The 18,703-nt window shown below is 41.6% G+C and overlaps 2 protein-coding genes across 6 annotated transcripts; both read left to right on the plus strand.

Moving 5' to 3' along the window:
* Nucleotides 1–5: 5 nt before the first annotated feature.
* Nucleotides 6–4,122, plus strand: LOC116180456 (differentially expressed in FDCP 8 homolog). Its single transcript, XM_031500442.1, has 5 exons — nt 6–373; nt 423–580; nt 630–749; nt 798–994; nt 3,381–4,122. The coding sequence occupies exons 1-5, from the start codon at nt 239–241 to the stop codon at nt 4,049–4,051; spliced, it is 1,281 nt and encodes a 426-aa protein (XP_031356302.1). The 5' UTR covers nt 6–238; the 3' UTR covers nt 4,052–4,122.
* Nucleotides 4,123–10,169: 6,047 nt separating this feature from the next.
* LOC116180429 (sphingomyelin phosphodiesterase) lies at nt 10,170–18,371 on the plus strand. Of its 5 annotated transcripts, XR_004147120.1 has the most exons (15): nt 10,170–10,302; nt 11,076–11,147; nt 11,205–11,335; nt 13,483–13,630; nt 13,944–14,114; nt 14,161–14,437; nt 14,488–14,566; nt 15,517–15,985; nt 16,035–16,187; nt 16,238–16,347; nt 16,399–16,583; nt 16,638–16,823; nt 16,893–16,929; nt 17,994–18,045; nt 18,235–18,371. XR_004147120.1 is itself a non-coding variant. In XM_031500405.1 (14 exons), exons 2-13 carry the CDS (start codon nt 11,087–11,089, stop codon nt 16,921–16,923), a joined length of 2,001 nt encoding a protein of 666 aa, XP_031356265.1. In that variant the 5' UTR covers nt 10,170–10,302; nt 11,076–11,086; the 3' UTR covers nt 16,924–16,929; nt 18,235–18,371. The 5 variants fall into 5 exon arrangements, 4 of the variants coding, with proteins under 4 accessions (XP_031356265.1, XP_031356266.1, XP_031356267.1 ...); XM_031500405.1 differs by lacking the exon at nt 17,994–18,045; XM_031500406.1 differs by lacking the exon at nt 16,893–16,929.
* Nucleotides 18,372–18,703: the final 332 nt, after the last annotated feature.

An 18,703-nucleotide genomic window follows, 5' to 3' on the forward strand; every position in this document is an offset into this window, starting at 1 on the left:
GCTCTATTCCCTACGCAGTTTACTGTGTCTTGCGACCCAATGCCATAGGGCCGTGTATACCTGTAAACCAAAGATGAGTTCCATCCTGTGTACTTATGCGTTTGAAATATACGACTGACTCTGTATATTGCATTAGACACTTCACACCCGTTGGCAGTCTGTGAGACACTTTCAATTTTGAGGTTAGGTGTAGCTGTTTACAAAATTTTAAAACAAGTTTTCCTCTTCCACTTTGAAAATGACCAACACGGAACGAGCAGCCTCTGTTTCTTCGCCCTCCTCCAACACCTCGGGCGCCCTTTCCATCGATTTTGACGACCATTTGCTACCGTCGAGTTTGGCCGCCGAAGAACTGCAGCTCGCTCTGAACAAGGTTAGTGCACGTATAAGGACCTCTCGACGATTAGCGAATTCGTTTTTAGGAAGCGGGCGAGGTGGAATTACAGACGGCCATCGACCGGTGCAAGGAGCTGGTGCTCGAATGCGATCAGTGCTCTTCCGAACGTAAATGGCTCGTACGACACCTAATCGAGCTCCGTCTGCGGCTACAGGAATGCCAGGACGCCCTGAGCGATCCTCTGTAAGTGAAGGTGATTACGGGAATTTACTGTAAATTTTTTCGGTGACAGGCACCCCAGAAACTCGAGCAGTGGAGCGTCGACGAGAACAGTCCGCGGCCACCACCTACACCTACAGCCCCTTCTCAGTACGTCATCCCATTACTGTGATCATTGCACTGGCACAATATGGTAAAGCCGCCCGCTTGTGTCGGGTTAGGTGATATGTTTTCGTTTTAGGAGCGTCGTTCAGGCGTGGTACCAGTGTCGGGATTGCGGCTACAATTGCCATCACAAGTGCATTTCGTTCATTGTCCGCGAATGCGCTCACGTTACGATAACGGAAAGGGGCGGCTATGAGCCCGACATCTGTCCCGAAATTGGATTGTCGAGACAGAAGTTTCAGTGTGCCGAGTGCCAGGTTGCGCTACCTATAGGTGAGATGGTGTACTAGTTAAATCGGGCACTTTAAACCCAAGGTTTTAATTATGGATGCTTAACTGTGCACATCTACTGTTATACGTGTATTGTGTGTTGCCTACGTTACAATGAATTTTCTATGCAATATGGCGACTGGGCTAAGCTGTAAGCTCCCATTTGTCGCCACTGTCTCGTATAAAATCACTGTATTTGAAGTAGTAAAGTGCCCTCGTAGAAATACTGTGTAATTTTTGATTGGTTGTAGAGATCCGTGGCCATGTTGCATCGAATATACAGTGATATTCGTTTAGAAGTAGACATGGGAAATCCCTATGTCTACTTCTACATAAATATCACTGTATATGTATACTTACACTGTGTCCATTTTTCAAGTGCCACTATGGGGATCTCGCTTATTTTAAGAGATAGAAAGTTGGTTAAATGGGGGGAAAGTTTCCAATTTTCGTGCTGAATAAGAATTTGAAAAATTTGAAATATCTTCAATAGTTTTAAAGATATCGCAAAAAAACGGAAATTTCTGATTTTCATCTTCAATTTTTCTTGTGGGCGCCATTTTGACGTTTTGTTTTTCCAAAGCGCTCTTCTCAAAAAATTAAAAATTGTATTTTGAGGAAAATATGATACTGAACCATCATGTGTGATATATCGTTGTAAAGAGAAAATAAGACGTAATCCCAAAATGTCAAAATTCAATATGGCGCCCATAAGAAAAACTAAAGTTGTCACGTGTTTCTCCGTCATCTTGAAAGTAATTAAAAACAGGATGCCATATTTGAAATCTCCATTAAAAAGTGTCCGAATATATGTAAATTAGAAATGTCTACTACGATTAGTTTATCATAAAAAAAAATAAAAACGAAAATCAGAAATTTTCTTTTTTTGCGATATCTTCAAAACTATTGAAGATATTTCAAATTTATTTTCAAATTCTTATTCAGCACGGAAATTTGCAACTTTGCCCCCATTTAACCGACTTTATATCTCTTAAGATAAGTGAGATCCCCATAGTGGACACCGTGTATAATATTGTATTGTAGTGTAGGTAACACATGTTATATGTGTATTGTGTGTTGCTTAGTTCTAATTTGAATTTTCGATGCAACATGGCGGCTGGGCTCCTATTGTCGCCAATGTATGAAGTAGTATCGAGTGACTCAATAAGACTGTTCATCGGCCATATCTCGGGAACCGTTCGTCGTATGAGTTAGGGGTAAAAAAATTATTGGGTAAATCGATTATGAAGAATCGCTAGAAAATATTTTTAAGTTCTAAAAATGACCACCAGAGGGCGTAACTGCCATCTTAAATTTTAAAATTGCATTTTCTTTAAATTTCGCATAATAAACGAAACATTCTTTTTTCACATTTTTAAAGAGAACCAGTTTATCTATCATTTTCGTAAAAACAAAAGTTCAGTTATTTCAAAAACAAAAATGGCGTAGGGCGTTCAATTGTTTTTACCTGCTGTAACTTCTTAACCGTTTGACAGATTGTCCCAATATTTGAGGTTAGGAACGAGAGTTTGAGAAACGGTTTTCACTGGCCTCTTTGGATGTTATTTGGCTACTTTTTCATAAAGAAAAAGTCATATCATTCCTTTTGATTTTTTTAGGATTTTGGGCCATCGTGTCAAAACGCAATGCAATTTTAAAATTTAAGATGGCAGTTACGCTCTCTGTTGGTCATTTTTAGAACTTGAAAATATTTTCCAGCGATTCTTCTTGATCAATTTACCCAATTTGCTTAAACCAATCAGCTCAATGATAAATTTGGAAAAAACATGGCGGACATGGAGCATATGACCACACTGTTCTTTTACAGTGACTTTATACGAGGCAGTGGCGACAATAGAGTGTCTAATTGTTGATTGGTTGTTGAGATCGGCGGTCAAAAATATGACGTGATTGATCAAATGGTCCTATAGGATATTTTAAAAAAAAATGTTCAGCCCTCGACCAGGCTTGTACGCCCTTTATAACGACATTTTGGCAAACACTCAATATCTCTCCCTATATTAGTTGTATTATTAGCTAATCGGGTTAATTTTCAACTTTGTGAAAGGCAAATGGGCGTGTTTTGATTACTAGTTGTACTTGATTTTCCCTCAACCATAGTAACTTTTTTCGGTATTTCCACATTGAGGTAGGTATACTATTTTGATCCTTTGATACCTTTATGGTTTTTTAAAATTGTAAGTAGACACACCGTTTAAGCACCTTGGGTTTAAAGTCTCGAACAAAATCCCTACCTAACCTAACGCTTTTATCTTGCTAGCCGCTCCTAAAGGATTGGTATGTTTCTCTCGATTATTTTTCATAGGTAAATCGTTCGCTAGCCCTTAAAACAGATCGCTAAAACGCTTACGTCCCGCTTATCTTTCAGACACGCTGTGGTCGGAGGCGCGCAAGTGCGACTACTCCGGCCTCTACTACTGTTCGGCTTGCCACTGGGGCAGCTCGGCGGTCATACCGGCGCGCGTCGTTCACAACTGGGACTTCGTACCGCAGTACGTCTGCCAGGCGAGCCTGCAGCTGTTGCGCATAAGCGCCCACCTTCCGCTGATCAATTTGGAAAAGCTAAATCCCTCGATTTTCTCCGTCGTGCACGAGCTTAAGTTGGTCAGGCGGCTGCGAAACGAGCTGAACGGCATGCGGAAATATCTCCTGGTTTGTAGGGACGCGGAGGGCAGTCGTTTTATATGGAAGAACGTGGACAGGCCGCACATCATCGAATCGCCGGACCTGTACAGCCTGCAAGATCTGGTCGACACTCAATCGGGCGAACTGCCCTCTAAGCTTCATTCGTTGTCGCACACTTTCAGTGAACATATCAAAACGAAATGCGAGGTGTGCAAAGGAAGGGGGCATATTTGCGAGGTGTGCTCGAACGATGAGGTTCTGTACCCGTTCGATGTCGATGCTAGCATTTGTAAGGCTTGCGGGGTTGTTTTGCATAAAAGTTGTTCGGCGAGGCGTAAGAAGTGTCCCAAATGCTTGAGGCTGGAGCAACGTAAGCAGGAGTTGGCTGATGTGACAGATGGGGATGATCTTTGAATATTTTTGTGATATTGATTTATATGTTAGAGATGTAACATTTTTATGCAATAAAAACATTTTTTCCGTCAGTTTGCACAAATTTACCATCAGCTGCAATGCTACCCTCCTGATAGTAGGTGTAAAAATTTGCCTCGTTTGTACACTTGGGCGCAGTTTTGGAAACATTTGAACAACACTTAGACGATGTTCGTGTCGTGAAAAGTACGCGTGTTCGGTTGAGACTCTTGAATTACTGTCGAATCGAAAGAGAGACGCTTACAGTAGCGTCGGCCGTGGAAATGTTTATATTGTACCTAGAGGGCGCGGATGTAACCATTGCGACTGACCACCAACCTTTGCAGTGGCTTTTCTCTGTGAAAACCTGAGAGAATTATTCGGTGGGCACCCAGAATTCAAGCGTCGAACATGAAAATAATTTACACTCCAAGGAAAATGAACGCAACGGCGGACCTGGTCCACATACCAAACTAGCAAAAATTATAAACGGGCTGGAGGTGATCCCAGGAAACTATGTCTCGGAAATCTTAAGTCAATATCATGATTATCCCCGGCATTGAAAGATGATCTCTTCAATGAAAAGAAAAACAAAAACTGGACCGTCAACTATATAGTTGTAGTGTTATCCGAAGCATCTCATCAAACTCACCATAAATTGGAAACAGGATTTATAATTTTTATTAAGCAAATCGTGCCTCCTAAACATATTTATTAGAAACACCCTCACTAGGTGTTGGTACATAAATAATTCATTGATAAATAATTATATGTAGGTAGTACCATTGAATTTAGTAGTAACTACTTTACTGTTCAAATTGCTCAGTTAATCTACATAGGCAAATATGTACAGGGTGTCCCATTAATAATGGTCACAGGCATATCTATGGAACCGTTAATAGGCAGGCTCGACATTTTTTTAATTTTAACTGAAATCGAGAGATTTTGTTACTAAAAAAGGATAAAAAAATTAAGATGTAAAATATAATAATAAGTGACATTTATAATAATAAGTGACATTTATTAGATTACTGGAGTACAGAAGGAAATAAATATAAAATAAAACATTCAAATAGATAATAAACTAAATAATTAAAATTAAATGAAAAATGAAATTAATGTTCCGTAATCTAACGGGGCGAAGTTCAGTTCTATGGTGAGACACCCTAGAACTGCTCTACCACTTAACCCCATCCTAAACTAAGAAAATAAAACAATTAGTGGAATGAACTTAAAAATATGTATGTTGAAAGGGAGAGAGAGATAAATAAATAAGTCGTGGTTCTAAATAAAGAAAAAGAAAAGGAAAAGGGGAAGAAAAATAATCAATTGTTTTGCTCACGTAGAAGTAAATGAAAATAATTTCGTTTAAATGCGCCTTTTTCTTTTCTTTTTATATACGCGGGAATATTGTTATAGACACTTGCTATGTTGTATGAAAAAGATCGCTTAAACATTTGCGTTTTATGTAGTGGAGGGGTAATTAATTTGTAATGTCGACTACTAGAACTGAATTTAATGTTTTCATACAGGTAGGTAGGCATCTTAGTAGAGATGATTTTATGAAATAAGGATGCAGAATGTAATAATCTCCTTTTCGACATATTGAGCCAATCAATTTCTTTCAACTTGTGAGAGATGTGTTCATGCTTCCTTATTCCAAAAATCAGACGAAGGCATGAGTTCTGCATTTTTTGAATTTTATGTATTTCTGTGGTTTTCAAACAAGGACCATAGATTTGGTCACAGTAGTTAAACTGCGAAAGAACTAATGTTTCACACAGCATTGCCCTCACTTTACGATTAAGAAACTGTCGATGACCAAATATTAGTTTTAGGTTTATGTATGCTTTCCGGCAAGCTTCCGAGATGTGTGGCAAGCTTCCGAGATGTGTATTGATATTTAAAGTCAAGGGGCCGACGCGAAGCAAGAAAACTTACCCGCGCGGGAGACTAGACCCCGTGACGTCAGTAGCCAGAAACATTTGCGAATTCACGTAAACTGGGACCGATTTATTTATTCTCTGCACAATGCTGCAAGATTATCAAAAACACTAATTCGCATAATTTACCCCATGTGAATGTGAAAATGGAGTTCATTTAAATTTGCGTTATTAGGCAAACACCATTTCCACATTCACATGGGGTGAATTTCGCGAATCAGCTTTTCGATAATCTTGCAGCATTGTGCGCACAATAAATAAATTCGTCCCAGTTTAAGTGAATTCGGATATACTCTGCCAACGCCGCGGCGGCAAATGATTCCGGCTACTGACGTCACGCAGTCTAGCCTCGCGCATAGGTACGTTTTCTTCCTACGCGCCAACCCTTGATTTTAAAGTGCTTACAGCGGACGTAAATATCAATATTTTGCGCTCATATTTTGTTTGGTCGTTTTTAATAACCAAATGTCTCAATTTTAGTTAAAATAAAACAAATACCAAAAATGTCGAACCTCCCTATTGCACAGCTTCGGGGGAAAAAAATTTTGTTAACAAAAGGCGCCAAGAAAAATCGCTGGAAATTATTTTCAAGTTTCTAGCTTCGCCGCTAGAGGGCGTACGATTCAAAAGAAATGACTTTTTTCCTAAAACATACCAACAAACATGCATAAAAAATACAGACATAGCAATCTTGTATTAATTTTGCATCATTTTGATGCAGCACAAATTGCTCTAGCTCGTAAAATATGAGGGGTGGGGGAAAGGGAACATCTCTTTAAGGAATTGAATGTAACTTCGGATTAGGTTAACAGATTTTCACATTATAGGTCTTATTGGAGTATGGGTCCGTGGAGTATGGAACACCTCCACCCCAGTATACAAAGATATATTATGATGCAGGGAAGAAACCATTGAATCATTCTTTTACCTAGGGGTATTCTATATCCCGCAGACCCCCACCTGTTCCACACATACCACATAAACCATATCATTTTTGGATAGAGACCATAGACGTAGCCCCTGGGGATTTGGAATACCCTCCCCCCCTCCGACTATACAAAGATATTATAAACCTTGAAGGCTTCTCTATACCCCCCCCCCCCCATAGTCCACATACCACGTAAACCATAATGTTTGGTTAGACCATACAACCAGTGGCGGATTTACATATACTTAGGCACACTAGGCACGTGCCTAGGGGCGGCAGCTTTAGAGGGCGGCATTTTTTGCACTACATTTATTTTAGGTAACATTTTAAGTTTTAAAATACGCCCCCTAAGAAGTTACAAATGACAAAAATCTTTAATTAAAATTATGAAATAAATTGGAATTGGGAGATTGTTTAAACAAACTGTAACTGCAAGAACGATAATCGACAATGCAAGTTTTGACGTGTGAAAAACTTAATCTTAGGTGTACTGTATTGCTTTTCATATTAGTTTAAAAAATTTCAAGTTATAAAATTTGATTTCTATTAGCATCTTAAAATTTATTGCAATTTAAAGATTATTTTGGGGCGCATATCTTTCGGTGTGCCTAGGGGCGCAAAAAATTTAAATCCGCCACTGCATACAACACAGGAATCGTAGTACCGGGGGGTCTGGGAGCATCCCCCCCCCCTCCCTCACGTATACATGGATAGTATGCTGTAAGTAAGAAACCATTCATTCGTTCCTTTTCCTAGGAAACGGTTCTTCTTCAATTTGGGTATGAGCGTATGAACTTCTTATAAATGTTGCGCTGTTTGGAAACGTTTTTGAAACAATTTCCGAGCATTTTCAAACTGTTCATACCCCCCACACGTCCCGGTACTATAGCCTTTACCTCCAAAATATTTACAGACCTCAACACAGAAGCAGAAAGTAGTACAGGGGGTCTGAGGGGTATAAAACCGTTACTTTTAAAAGAGGGGGGGGGGACATTGTGATGCAGGAGAGAAGCACTGAATCACCTACGGGGTATTCCGTACCCCCCCCCCCAAACCCCCCGGTTCTGCATTCTTTGTTACAGTGCACATTCCACATAAACCATAATTTTGGACAGATACCATAGACTGTAGGGAACGTAGCACTGGGGGGTCTAAGGGTATAGAATACCCCCCCCCCCCCCAAGTATACAAGATATTATGATGCAGAGAAGAGAACATTGAATCGTTCTTTTTCCTGGGGGTGTTCCAGACCCCCCAGTTTAACATCCTTTTCTAAACCATATAGTGCACATATACCGCATAAACCAAAAACAAAAGATTTAATTTTGAAGTAGAACAGTCTCCTAAGGAAAATAAGAACACATGCGCACTTTGCAAAGCTTTTGGTCACTTAAAGGAATAGTGGTAAGAAACTTAGGGCCAATGAGAAACAAACATTCCCCAAGGAGAATCAAGCAGCCAGCCAGCGACAGGTGACATGAAACTGAAGCTGCCAAACCCAAAATTGTGTACTATGGATGCGGACCAGGGGTAGTCCGTGCTAAAAGTGACACGTGTGAGAGGTTTCACCCTGTATATACAACTTACGACGATACATACATTTTTGAGAGTTGGCAACCATGCAATTTCTAGGTGGGAAAAAAGCTGTCTGCGCCACCTAAGCACGAACGCATATATATATATATGCACGAACGAGAGTTACGTTTGGCATCTTGTCTCGAATGGCGGTTGTGAACGCGTCGCTCAATAAATGTTTGTTGTTATTTTGTGTTATTTAATGCAGGTAGTAATTTTTGCATTTCTTTATCTCGTATTTGTGTTTTGTTTGCCGCATTTTATATTTTTTTTGTGTGTTTCAATATTTGTTTTTGAAATTTACTTGGTTTAACCGCAAAATGCAATCATATGTGTGATACCGTTATGCTATTGTTTGTAATTGTTTACGTTTTTGGTGTAATGTTTGCTTAATTTATGTTTATTGATGTTGATTACTTGGTCTTGTCCCTGAAGTTACATTCATGTAAGTTTTCATTTTATTTTAATATGTGGAAATTGCTGATTCGTTTGATGTATGTACTGACTTGTTGTTTGTTACTAACAATTTTCTCCGTGAATGAAGCAGTCACGGGAGGTGGAAAAAGAAACTGTAGTATATAATTATGTGTTAGGGCACCTAATTCCGTGCACTGTCTTCGACATCCAACTGTAGGTTCGAAACCCCGAAACCAGGGGCGGACTACCCATCTTGCAGGAGCGAGATTACGCTAATCAAAGCTCTTCAGTTTAGAATCTATGTGTGATAAATGAGTGGCGATTCAATAATTCCCACATATTTTGTTTTTAGTCAAATTTGCCTACAAGGCCATGTAATTTTCCATCTTGCTTTCAACAAAAGGACTTTATTGCACCAAAGATGAGTCACATCATGTACTTTTAACCTTTCTCAGAATCTTGGTACCTGCTCCTACCTGACCCATTGTCCCCAAAAACTTGCTTTAACCTTGAGTGTAACCAACATTGTGTATACCTATGCATTTACTATCTTTGTTAACTACTGCTTAAACTTTTACAAAATATTTTGTTAATTAACTTTTGAACTATTTTAATCAAACTGCAAGGTTTTTCTTACGTCGTACTCTTTTTACCCTTGGCAGTGACTTTTGCGAGAGTACGACACCTTTTGGCTTTGTTTGTTTTGTTTATATTAATGTACATCAACTAAATTTCCGGGTTTTCACAATCATAATAATTACGATCATTATTAAACAAACTTTTCACAATTTCAGTGTTTTATTTAACGTTCCTTCCCTATTGTGCTTCAGGCCAAAGCGTTATTTTCAACTAACGTAAGGGGGCCCTGCCTTAGATGTTTTATCACGTGCCACTTTTCAAATTTAAGCGGGATCTTGTTTAGTTTTAGAGGGTTTAGTCATTCGGGTGTCCATTTTTAAACGTTGCCGGGTTTATTTTATTTCCGTGTTCTTGTAGTGTGAAGTTAGTGTAAAACCTGGGGGTTAAGTACACTACACGTGCAAATCTAAATCAGGTCGAAAGACGAAAATTGAGTCAAAACCATCAGCTTCTGTGGCGTTTCTACAGAGGGAGTTGCGATCGCGGAGACGCGGAAACTTGGAACGAAGTACAAAAATTCTCAATTGTATAAGTAATGAAACGTATAACAAATGACCAGTATATGAAAAACGCGGGTTTTTCAAACATTGACCCACATCCGTTTATTTACTGCATTTTTGATCAGTCGCGCGCAGAACGTCACGGAGTGCGAGCGTTCCGTTAATTTTAATTATTCAATTCGCGAAAACGCGGTGATACATCACTAATTGTCGTGTGTTAAAGTGCGTCGTAATTGCAGGGTATCTCCTAAGGTTCGTCTTAGCATTCCCTTTGTTTTTTTTTCACAGGTCACTGATTTTTTACTGATGTTCGGGCGCCCCGCATCGAAAACAATGATCGAATGACAATCACGTTGGCTAACTGTTTTGGGAATACAGTTAAACCCAATTTTGTTTATACGCGAAAATTTGGGCTGCGCCAATTGTTTAAATAATTATACGGAAGATGGACGCGTATGACACATTTGAAAGAAGGAAGTTATAAAAGGCAATACATTCACCGATAGAAAGTACGCGCCGCGAACACGTTGTTTTGCGCGTAAATACTTTCTATGACGTCATTTTGATTTCTTTCGCTCAAGGTCGATCAGGGGGTGGCTTCCGATTGGGAGCGATTTTTCGATGAAAGCGCGCGTGGCTCCTTTTGCCTTGAACCCGCCGACCTTGATCTCTAACTATCAACGCGAAATCACCGAATTCTTTTGGCATTATGTAATTGGCCGTAATTGACGCACTAGGATATCCTCATTTCTGTGTTATTGACAAACATTTATCGCACTTGATTGTGCTATCAAATGCGCCAGTTCATCCCTCCGATTAAGGACAGTCGCGGAATCCGGTACAAAATACCAACGTTGTACCGTTAATGACCATAAAATTAAATTAGTCGTCCATTAATAAGTGAAATTTACCTACAATAATACCCTAGATGACCCACATGCCGACGATACCCTTTTTTTCCCGTCAACAACTTTCCATTCGCTTTGTTCGAGAATACAGTCGATTGTAAAAGATTTAATTTCCAGGGCCGCAGATTATGGTAAATACGTTCCTGACCGTTACAACATGCCTATTCGTGTACACAATGAGAGCAGGAGGTGAGTGATTCGCCCAGCCCGTTTTTTTTTTGTAAACGATGCGCCTATTGTGTGCAGGTGCGCCGGTTATCATAGAAATGGTGGACGAATGGGCGGACAATTGGAATTACAAGCTGGAACCTGACAAGACGCCGATTCTGAGCGCGATGATCAAAAATCACACTTTGCCGCCTACTGCACTGGGCAGTGTAAGTAGGTACCTCCTAGTTTTATGAATACTAGACGAGGGGATGGGATTTGTATAAAATTAGTTATCAATGTTCACTATTTACGGTCCTTAAATAGATTGATTTATATTCATTTTTATTACACGAGCGCGAATTTCGTTATTTATCACTTCGACATCGATCTTAAGACTTGAACCAAACACAATTCCATTTGCTTATACAACAAACAAAAAAGCTTCTAGAGAATTGTGGAATGCGGGTGACTAATCCGTTATCGAGAATTTTTTAGAAGGATCACTACACTGCCCCCCTCTTAAAACAAAATCAGAAGCAATTAGCGGTTTTACGAAAGGGTTGCGAGATTCCTCTGGGCCTAAAGCAACAGACCAATATTTCTATCCCTGTACCTTGAAACACCGCCTCCAGCGTATTTCGCAATTTGTGCCGAACTCGACTTTGATTTGCTCGGAATTGATACAGCTCTTTGATTAAACTCCCAAAGAAGAGGAAGAGTGGTTGCCGAGCGAGGTACAAACCTAGACAGAGTACAAGTTGACCTACACCCTCAGACCTTTACTGTGCCTAGGTTTGTACTGGTTGTAAAACTCTCACTTTTGCTTAAAAACATAATAACTCTATGTTAATGCCGAGCGAGCTGAAGGCGAGTCCAGCACAAACCTAGGCAGGACAGAGGTCAAAATAGGGTTACTAAATTTGTGCGAAAACTACGTTTTCTTCAAACGACCAATAACAGATCTACTTTAATGCCTAGCAATTCTAGGGCAATTTCAGTGCAAGTTGACCTACACCCTCAGACCTGTTCTGTGCCTAGGTTTGTGCCGAGCGAGCCGACACTCGGCACTAGTTTTGAATCTCTCACTTTTGTTTGGAAAATTAATAATCACTATTTTAATACCGAGCGAGCCGAAGGCGAGTTCGGCACAAACCTAGGTAGGACAGGGGTCGAAACAGGGTGACTAAATTTGTGCGAAAACTGTAGAACGAAAGATCAATAACAGATCTACTTTAATACCTAGCGATCCAAGGGCAATTTCAGTACAAGTTGACCTACACCTTAAGACCTTTACTGTGCCTAGGTGTGGTTTTGGAACTCTTACTTTTGCTTGAAAGTTTAATAGCCACACTATTCTGATACCGAGCGAGCCGAAAGCGAGTTCGGCATAAACCTAGGCAGAGAAAGGTTTGATAGGGTGCGTAAATTTGTGCAAAACTGTATATTTTCAAAGAAAGATTAAAAACAGATCTACTATGCCTAGCGATCCAAGGACAATTTCGAATAGTCACCTCATCGAATCTTGACCCCGCCTAGGTTTGTACCGAACTGGACTTTTGTACGAAAGTTTTATAACAAATTAATTTTATTGCTTTGCGATCCTAGGATAATTTCTGTTCATTTCATCAAACTTCTATTCTGCCTAGGTATGTTCCGAACTCGTCTTAATACTATATTTTGTTCGGAAGATTAATAACCACTATATTTTAATGCCGAGCCAGCTGAAGGCACAAACCTAGGCACAGTAAAGGTCTGATGGGCACCCAATCAGACCTCTACAATGCCTAAGTTTGTGCCGCACTGCTTTGGGAACTCTCACTTTTGCTTGAAAGTTTAATCGTCACTTCATTTTAATGCCGAGTTCGGCACAAGCCTAGGCAGAGTAGACGTCTGATAGGGTGAGTAAATTTGTGCAAAACTGTATATTTTGTTCGAAAGATCAATCACAGATCTGTATTAATGCCTAGCGATCCAAGGGCAATTTCGGCACAATTTGGCATACCCAATCAGACTCTGCCTAGGTTTGTGCCGTACTCCGCACTGGTTTTGGAGCTCGCACTTCTGCTTGAAAGTTTAATAGCCACTCTATACAAACCACAGAATAGAGGTGTGATACGCGTGTGTCAATTTGTGACGAACAATTCAATTTGCTTATATAGCAAACGCCCATCTTTCTCGAACGCTCTCGTATATTCTAGAAATGTTCTCGAACAAACGCGTCATATTTCCCGCGAAGAATGCGTCACAACCGCTTTCGTTTCTTATCGCCAATGACTAATCTTTTAGGGCGCCTCGACGTATATCGAGATTTCAAGAATATTCGCTACATTATTTTTAATTTTTTGCTTTTTGTACAAATAATTTAATATTTCAGGGCAGATTGTTATGGGAACGTGAGCAAGATCGAACGCACCTGCCCCAGTTTGTCGACAGGGCGCTTCAACTCCTCAATCTCAAGCAGGTCGCCTTCGAGGTGGAAAATTCTCTCATGTCGAAAGTGTCGTGTACGGCGTGCAAAGCTGGTAGGTAAATTAAGAAGTAACAGGGCTAAGTGATGCGGATGTTTTACTTGAAAGTAACGTACCTGGGGCTGAATGGGGGGGGGGGGCGGAGTGGACGGCTCGAACAATTTTCTCGATTCTCACTTCTTTTTATGTACATCTCAGAGGTCGTTTATAAACAATTGTTCATTTAAAAAAGTGAATTGATTTTCTTTGTTAAGGGGGAGGGGGGCAAGGGTCCAACATACATAAATTAATTAACTCAAGGATTTATACGCATTGTCTTCTCGGCATTCATGAACCCATTTTACCTTGGCCATATACCTACTTGCAGGTGCGGGCTTATTACAGCACTACATCAAAACCGGCAAGTCGGAAAAGGAAATCAAGGAGACAATTTATCAGTTCTGCACGTCCCTCAAAATTCAGTCGGCGAGAGTCTGCGAGGGTATAACCGAGCTCTTCGGGGGCGAGGTGATCTACGTGCTGGGAAAGGTGAAGTACAGTAAGTGATCGGTTGCTATCGCGCTCGTTTTTAATCTGGCGTACAGGTGCAGATGAGATCTGCAGCTTCGTCATCGGCGACGCCTGCGGCGACGTCTACAATCCGTACCACGAGTGGAACGTCGTATTTCCGCCGGTGCCGAAACCGAAATCGGCGCCGCAGGATGCGCCGACGGCCTCGGCGCCGAGCTTCAAGGTGCTGCACCTGTCCGATACCCACTACGATCCGTACTACATGGAGGGCGCGAACGCCGACTGTTCGGAGCCCTTGTGCTGCCGGCTGACCAACGGGCCTGCCGCCTCCAAGGAGCAAGCCGCCGGCAAGTACGTGGAGGGTCCCTGTCGAGGGGTGTTTTCAGATCATCTCGTTACAGGTGGGGCGATTACAGGAAGTGCGATACACCCAAAGCTACCGTCGAGAGTATGATGAAGCATATCGCGGAAACACATCATGTAAGTAAATCGGTCGTGGAGCACGCGAACGGACAGACAGTTGGCTACATTCGAAAATTATGACGGAAGAGAAACAAGTATATTATTAGTGAAGCGAGACGAGTGGTGGTATCTTTATCTCTCTCACACTAGTAACATTAAATTCATTGACATAAATTTCACTTAAGTTCATAGAGTCATATTTTCTACCTCTATCAGGCGCGCTAATAAACAAACTAGACGCGATTTCTTTTTCCATTGGTCAATATCTTCGGTGAACGACGAACTGCTAGCGCGAACACCGACGTGGCACCCATATTTAAACGAAATACGTATTTTAACCACAAATGCTTCTAGTAAAGACAAACATATCGCATACAGTTAAAATCGGACGTGCGCATATGCAGAATGCTCAATCTCAACTTTCTTCTTATTGTTTATTTATAACATTTCTTCTAATCTAACCATAGACGTACCTACGCACTGGTAGTAAACCTATCATTTTTACGGTGAAATTTAATCACAGACCTTTTTAATGGCTATTCGGCACAAACCTAGGCAGTGTAAAGGTCTTTTGGCGTAAGTGAATTTGTACCGAACTCACTTTGGGCTCGCTCGCTATTGGTTTAAAAACTATCACTTTTACGTGGAAATTCGGTCACGGAGCTTTTTAATGGCGAACGATAAGAAGGCGCTCAAAGCCAGTGCCGAGCGAGCCGAAGGTGAGTTCGGTACAAACCTAGGCAGTGTAAAGGTCTTTTGGCGTAAGTGAATTTGTACCGAACTCACTTTGGGCTCGCTCGCTATTGGTTTAAAAACTATCACTTTTACTTGGAAATTCGTTTTTACCATTATTTTTGTGTGTGTTTTTTCTGTAGCCATCTTGAATTTTCCTACCCGCTTCCTCTACATCTGTTCTATTCCGCCTTCTCCACTCTTTACGCCTGCCTCAAAAACTCTTAAAATTTTAGGATATCGACTACATCATTTGGACCGGCGACCTACCACCGCACGACATATGGAACCAAACGCGCGAGGAAAACCTGAAAATCCTGAAGGAAACGGTAAACCAAATGTCGGAGACCTTTCCCGGCATACCGATCTTTCCGGCGCTCGGCAATCACGAGGCGGCGCCGGTGAACAGCTTCCCGCCGCCGTTCATCGACAGTCCGGACAACTCGATCTCTTGGCTTTACGACGAGCTCGACAAGCAGTGGCGCAACTGGCTGCCGAGCTCGGTGAGCAACACTGTACGCCGCGGCGCGTTCTACTCGGTCCTCGTCCGACCCGGCTTTCGCCTCATCTCGCTCAACATGAACTACTGCAACAACAAGAACTGGTGGCTGCTCCTCAACAGCACCGATCCGGCGACCGAACTGCAGTGGTTCATTTACGAGCTGCAGTCGGCGGAGTTCAACGGCGAAAAGGTGCACGTTATCGGTGAGTTTCGTCATTTCGTCCGTCCATCCGTCTGTAGACACGATTGCAGGTCACATACCTCCCGGCCACTCGGACTGCTGCAAAGTATGGTCACGTAATTATTACGCAATAATCAATCGTTACGAGTCCGTGATTACAGGACAGTTCTTCGGACACACGCACTTTGACGAGTTCGAGGTGTTCTACGACAATAAAGATCTAAGTATGCTCGCGCGCGGAGGCACTCGGTGCGCTAACTTGGTGATTCCGTAGGTCGCGCCATTGGCGTCGCGTACGTCGGGCCGTCGGTCTCCTCGTACGCGGGGTTGAATCCGGGCTATCGAATTTACTACGTCGACGGGGACCATCATCAGTCCACACGGGTCAGTCGACTTCCGTCCAATTCGAAAGTACTTAATTAATAAAAGTCTCAGGCTGTTATAGATCACGAAACGTGGACGATGAACTTGGGCGAGGCGAACGTCTACGGTTACCCGATCTGGTTCAAGTTATACTCGGCGCGACAGGCGTACGGCATGGAGGCGCTCCGCCCGCTCGACTGGGACATCCTCGTCGATCGCATGACCAGCGACCCTCAACTGTTCGATCTCTTCTACAAGTGAGTGTCTCGGACATCGCAAAACAAAATCCCCAAACCCGCTCCCCGTTCCAGGTACTACTACAAGGCGAGCATAGTCAAGCCCCAATGCGACGTGGCCTGTCGAAAACGAATCCTGTGCGATTTGCACTCGGGCCGTTCGCACGATCGTCGCAACCTGTGCCAGTCGATCGAGTCGAGGATCGACGGGAACACCGGGACGACCTGGAGGGAGTGGATCTACAATACCATATCAGTGTCGTAAGTATCGAGCGGATGGCGAACGATGTGTACATAACCCCATTTTGATCTTTGTTTATTGGTTCGCAGGTGGAATCGCATTAAAAAATTGTTTTCGTAACGATAAGTACGTTTAGTGTAATTGTATATATAGCTATGTACGCTTGCAACAACTTCACCTGCGTTTTAACTCTTTTTTCTTTTGACACTAAGCAAGGACACTAAATATATTGCTGAAGAATGGAGCCCCCCCCCCCTCTCACACCAGAGATAGAGATTCAATGTTTTGAGGGAGAACAATACCCCTAAATTTCCCTCCTGGAGGATATTCCATAACCCCCCCCCCCACATGTCTAGTACTACAATTTTTGGAAAAAGTTTTAAGGTATGAACGTTTTGAGACAGAACACATCACCGGGGGGTCTGGGGGGTATTGGGGAAGCTTTGAGGGAGAAGAATACTCCCCAGTGCATAAGATTAAATAATATCTTTTCTGGGGGGTATTACATATCCCCCAGACCCCCCCAATTCTACATCCTTTCGCAAATGTCAAGTACCCTTACTATTTACACCATTATTTTTGAAAAAAGTTTTAAGGTACGAACGTTTTAAAGCAGAACACATCACCGGGGGTCTGGGGGGGTGTGGAATACCCCCCAGTATACGATGATATTATTATAGTGGGAAAGTTTTGAGGGAGAACAATACCCCCCAGTGCATAAGGTTCAATAATCTCTTTTCTGGGGGGTATTCCATATCCCCCAGACCCCCCCGGTTCTACATCCTTTACTATTTACACCATTATTTTTGAAAAAAGTTTTAAGGTACGAACGTTTTGTTGCAGAACAGATAACCGGGTTCTGGGGGGGTATGGAATACCCCCCAGTATACGATGATATTATTATAGTGGGAAAGTTTTGAGGGAGAACAATACCTCCAGTGCGTAAAGTAAGGAGAGGAGGGGGGGGGGGGGGCTATTGTTACATATTCTTCCGCAAATTTAGAGTTCAGTCTTTAGATTATGATAGAAGAATTAATTAATTAATAGGTGCACATCGTACTCCACAACCGAGCGCACGAGCTATTTAGTATTAATACTTTCCGCGCATGCGTAACGGCACTAATTCCTTAAGCAGCGACCTCTCGTACAGCCTTTACACCTGCCTGTAACTGTATATATTTCTTTTTTAGTGTGGGATAAGGAATTTGACACAAAGCACTCTTACACTGCTGACATTTCCTGGTAAGTGAAAACTGAAGCTTCTCGCACCTCATCCACACAAACAACCGCATGCGAAAGCATAGAATACTTCCAGTCAAAGTATGCCAGATCATTTTCTGTGCTTTCGTAATCGCGCACACTTTCGGTACGAGGGTATAACTTTTTGCTCTCATTAACATTTTCATGACGATAGTGTGTCTAATTTTGCAGAATTTCAATGCTTTGGTCGATCCCTCGACTAACAATCCAGCTACCAAAGTATGTCATGAGTCTCGGATAACGCTAAGCTATGGTGACGTAGTCAATTGTTCTAGAATTGTAAGGTTTATTTATTGTTTTTTTTTTTTAAATACAAGTAGGCACTGAACATCACTCTTTAACTATTGTGATATTTCGTTTGTTTTTTTTTACTTTGAAAATGATTGTAAATAGGGTTTTGTATGCAGGCTGTGTTCTTTCTTTTCTCGTGCGATATTTAATGTAGCAGTCTATTTTTGTTTTTTTGATAAAATACTCTTAGAATTAAGAGATTTCGTACATTTGATGTATGTAACACCAGTTTATTATTGTTTAATGTAGGCACAGAATGTGTATTAACTAATATCAAATAAATTATTGACTTTGTTTAATTTCGGCTTCAAGTCTTCTTGTCACCAGCGCCAAGGTGGTATTGTAATGG

The sequence above is a fragment of the Photinus pyralis genome, unplaced genomic scaffold, assembly GCF_008802855.1.
Source record: "Photinus pyralis isolate 1611_PpyrPB1 unplaced genomic scaffold, Ppyr1.3 Ppyr1.4_LG9, whole genome shotgun sequence".
NCBI lineage: Eukaryota > Metazoa > Arthropoda > Insecta > Coleoptera > Lampyridae > Photinus > Photinus pyralis.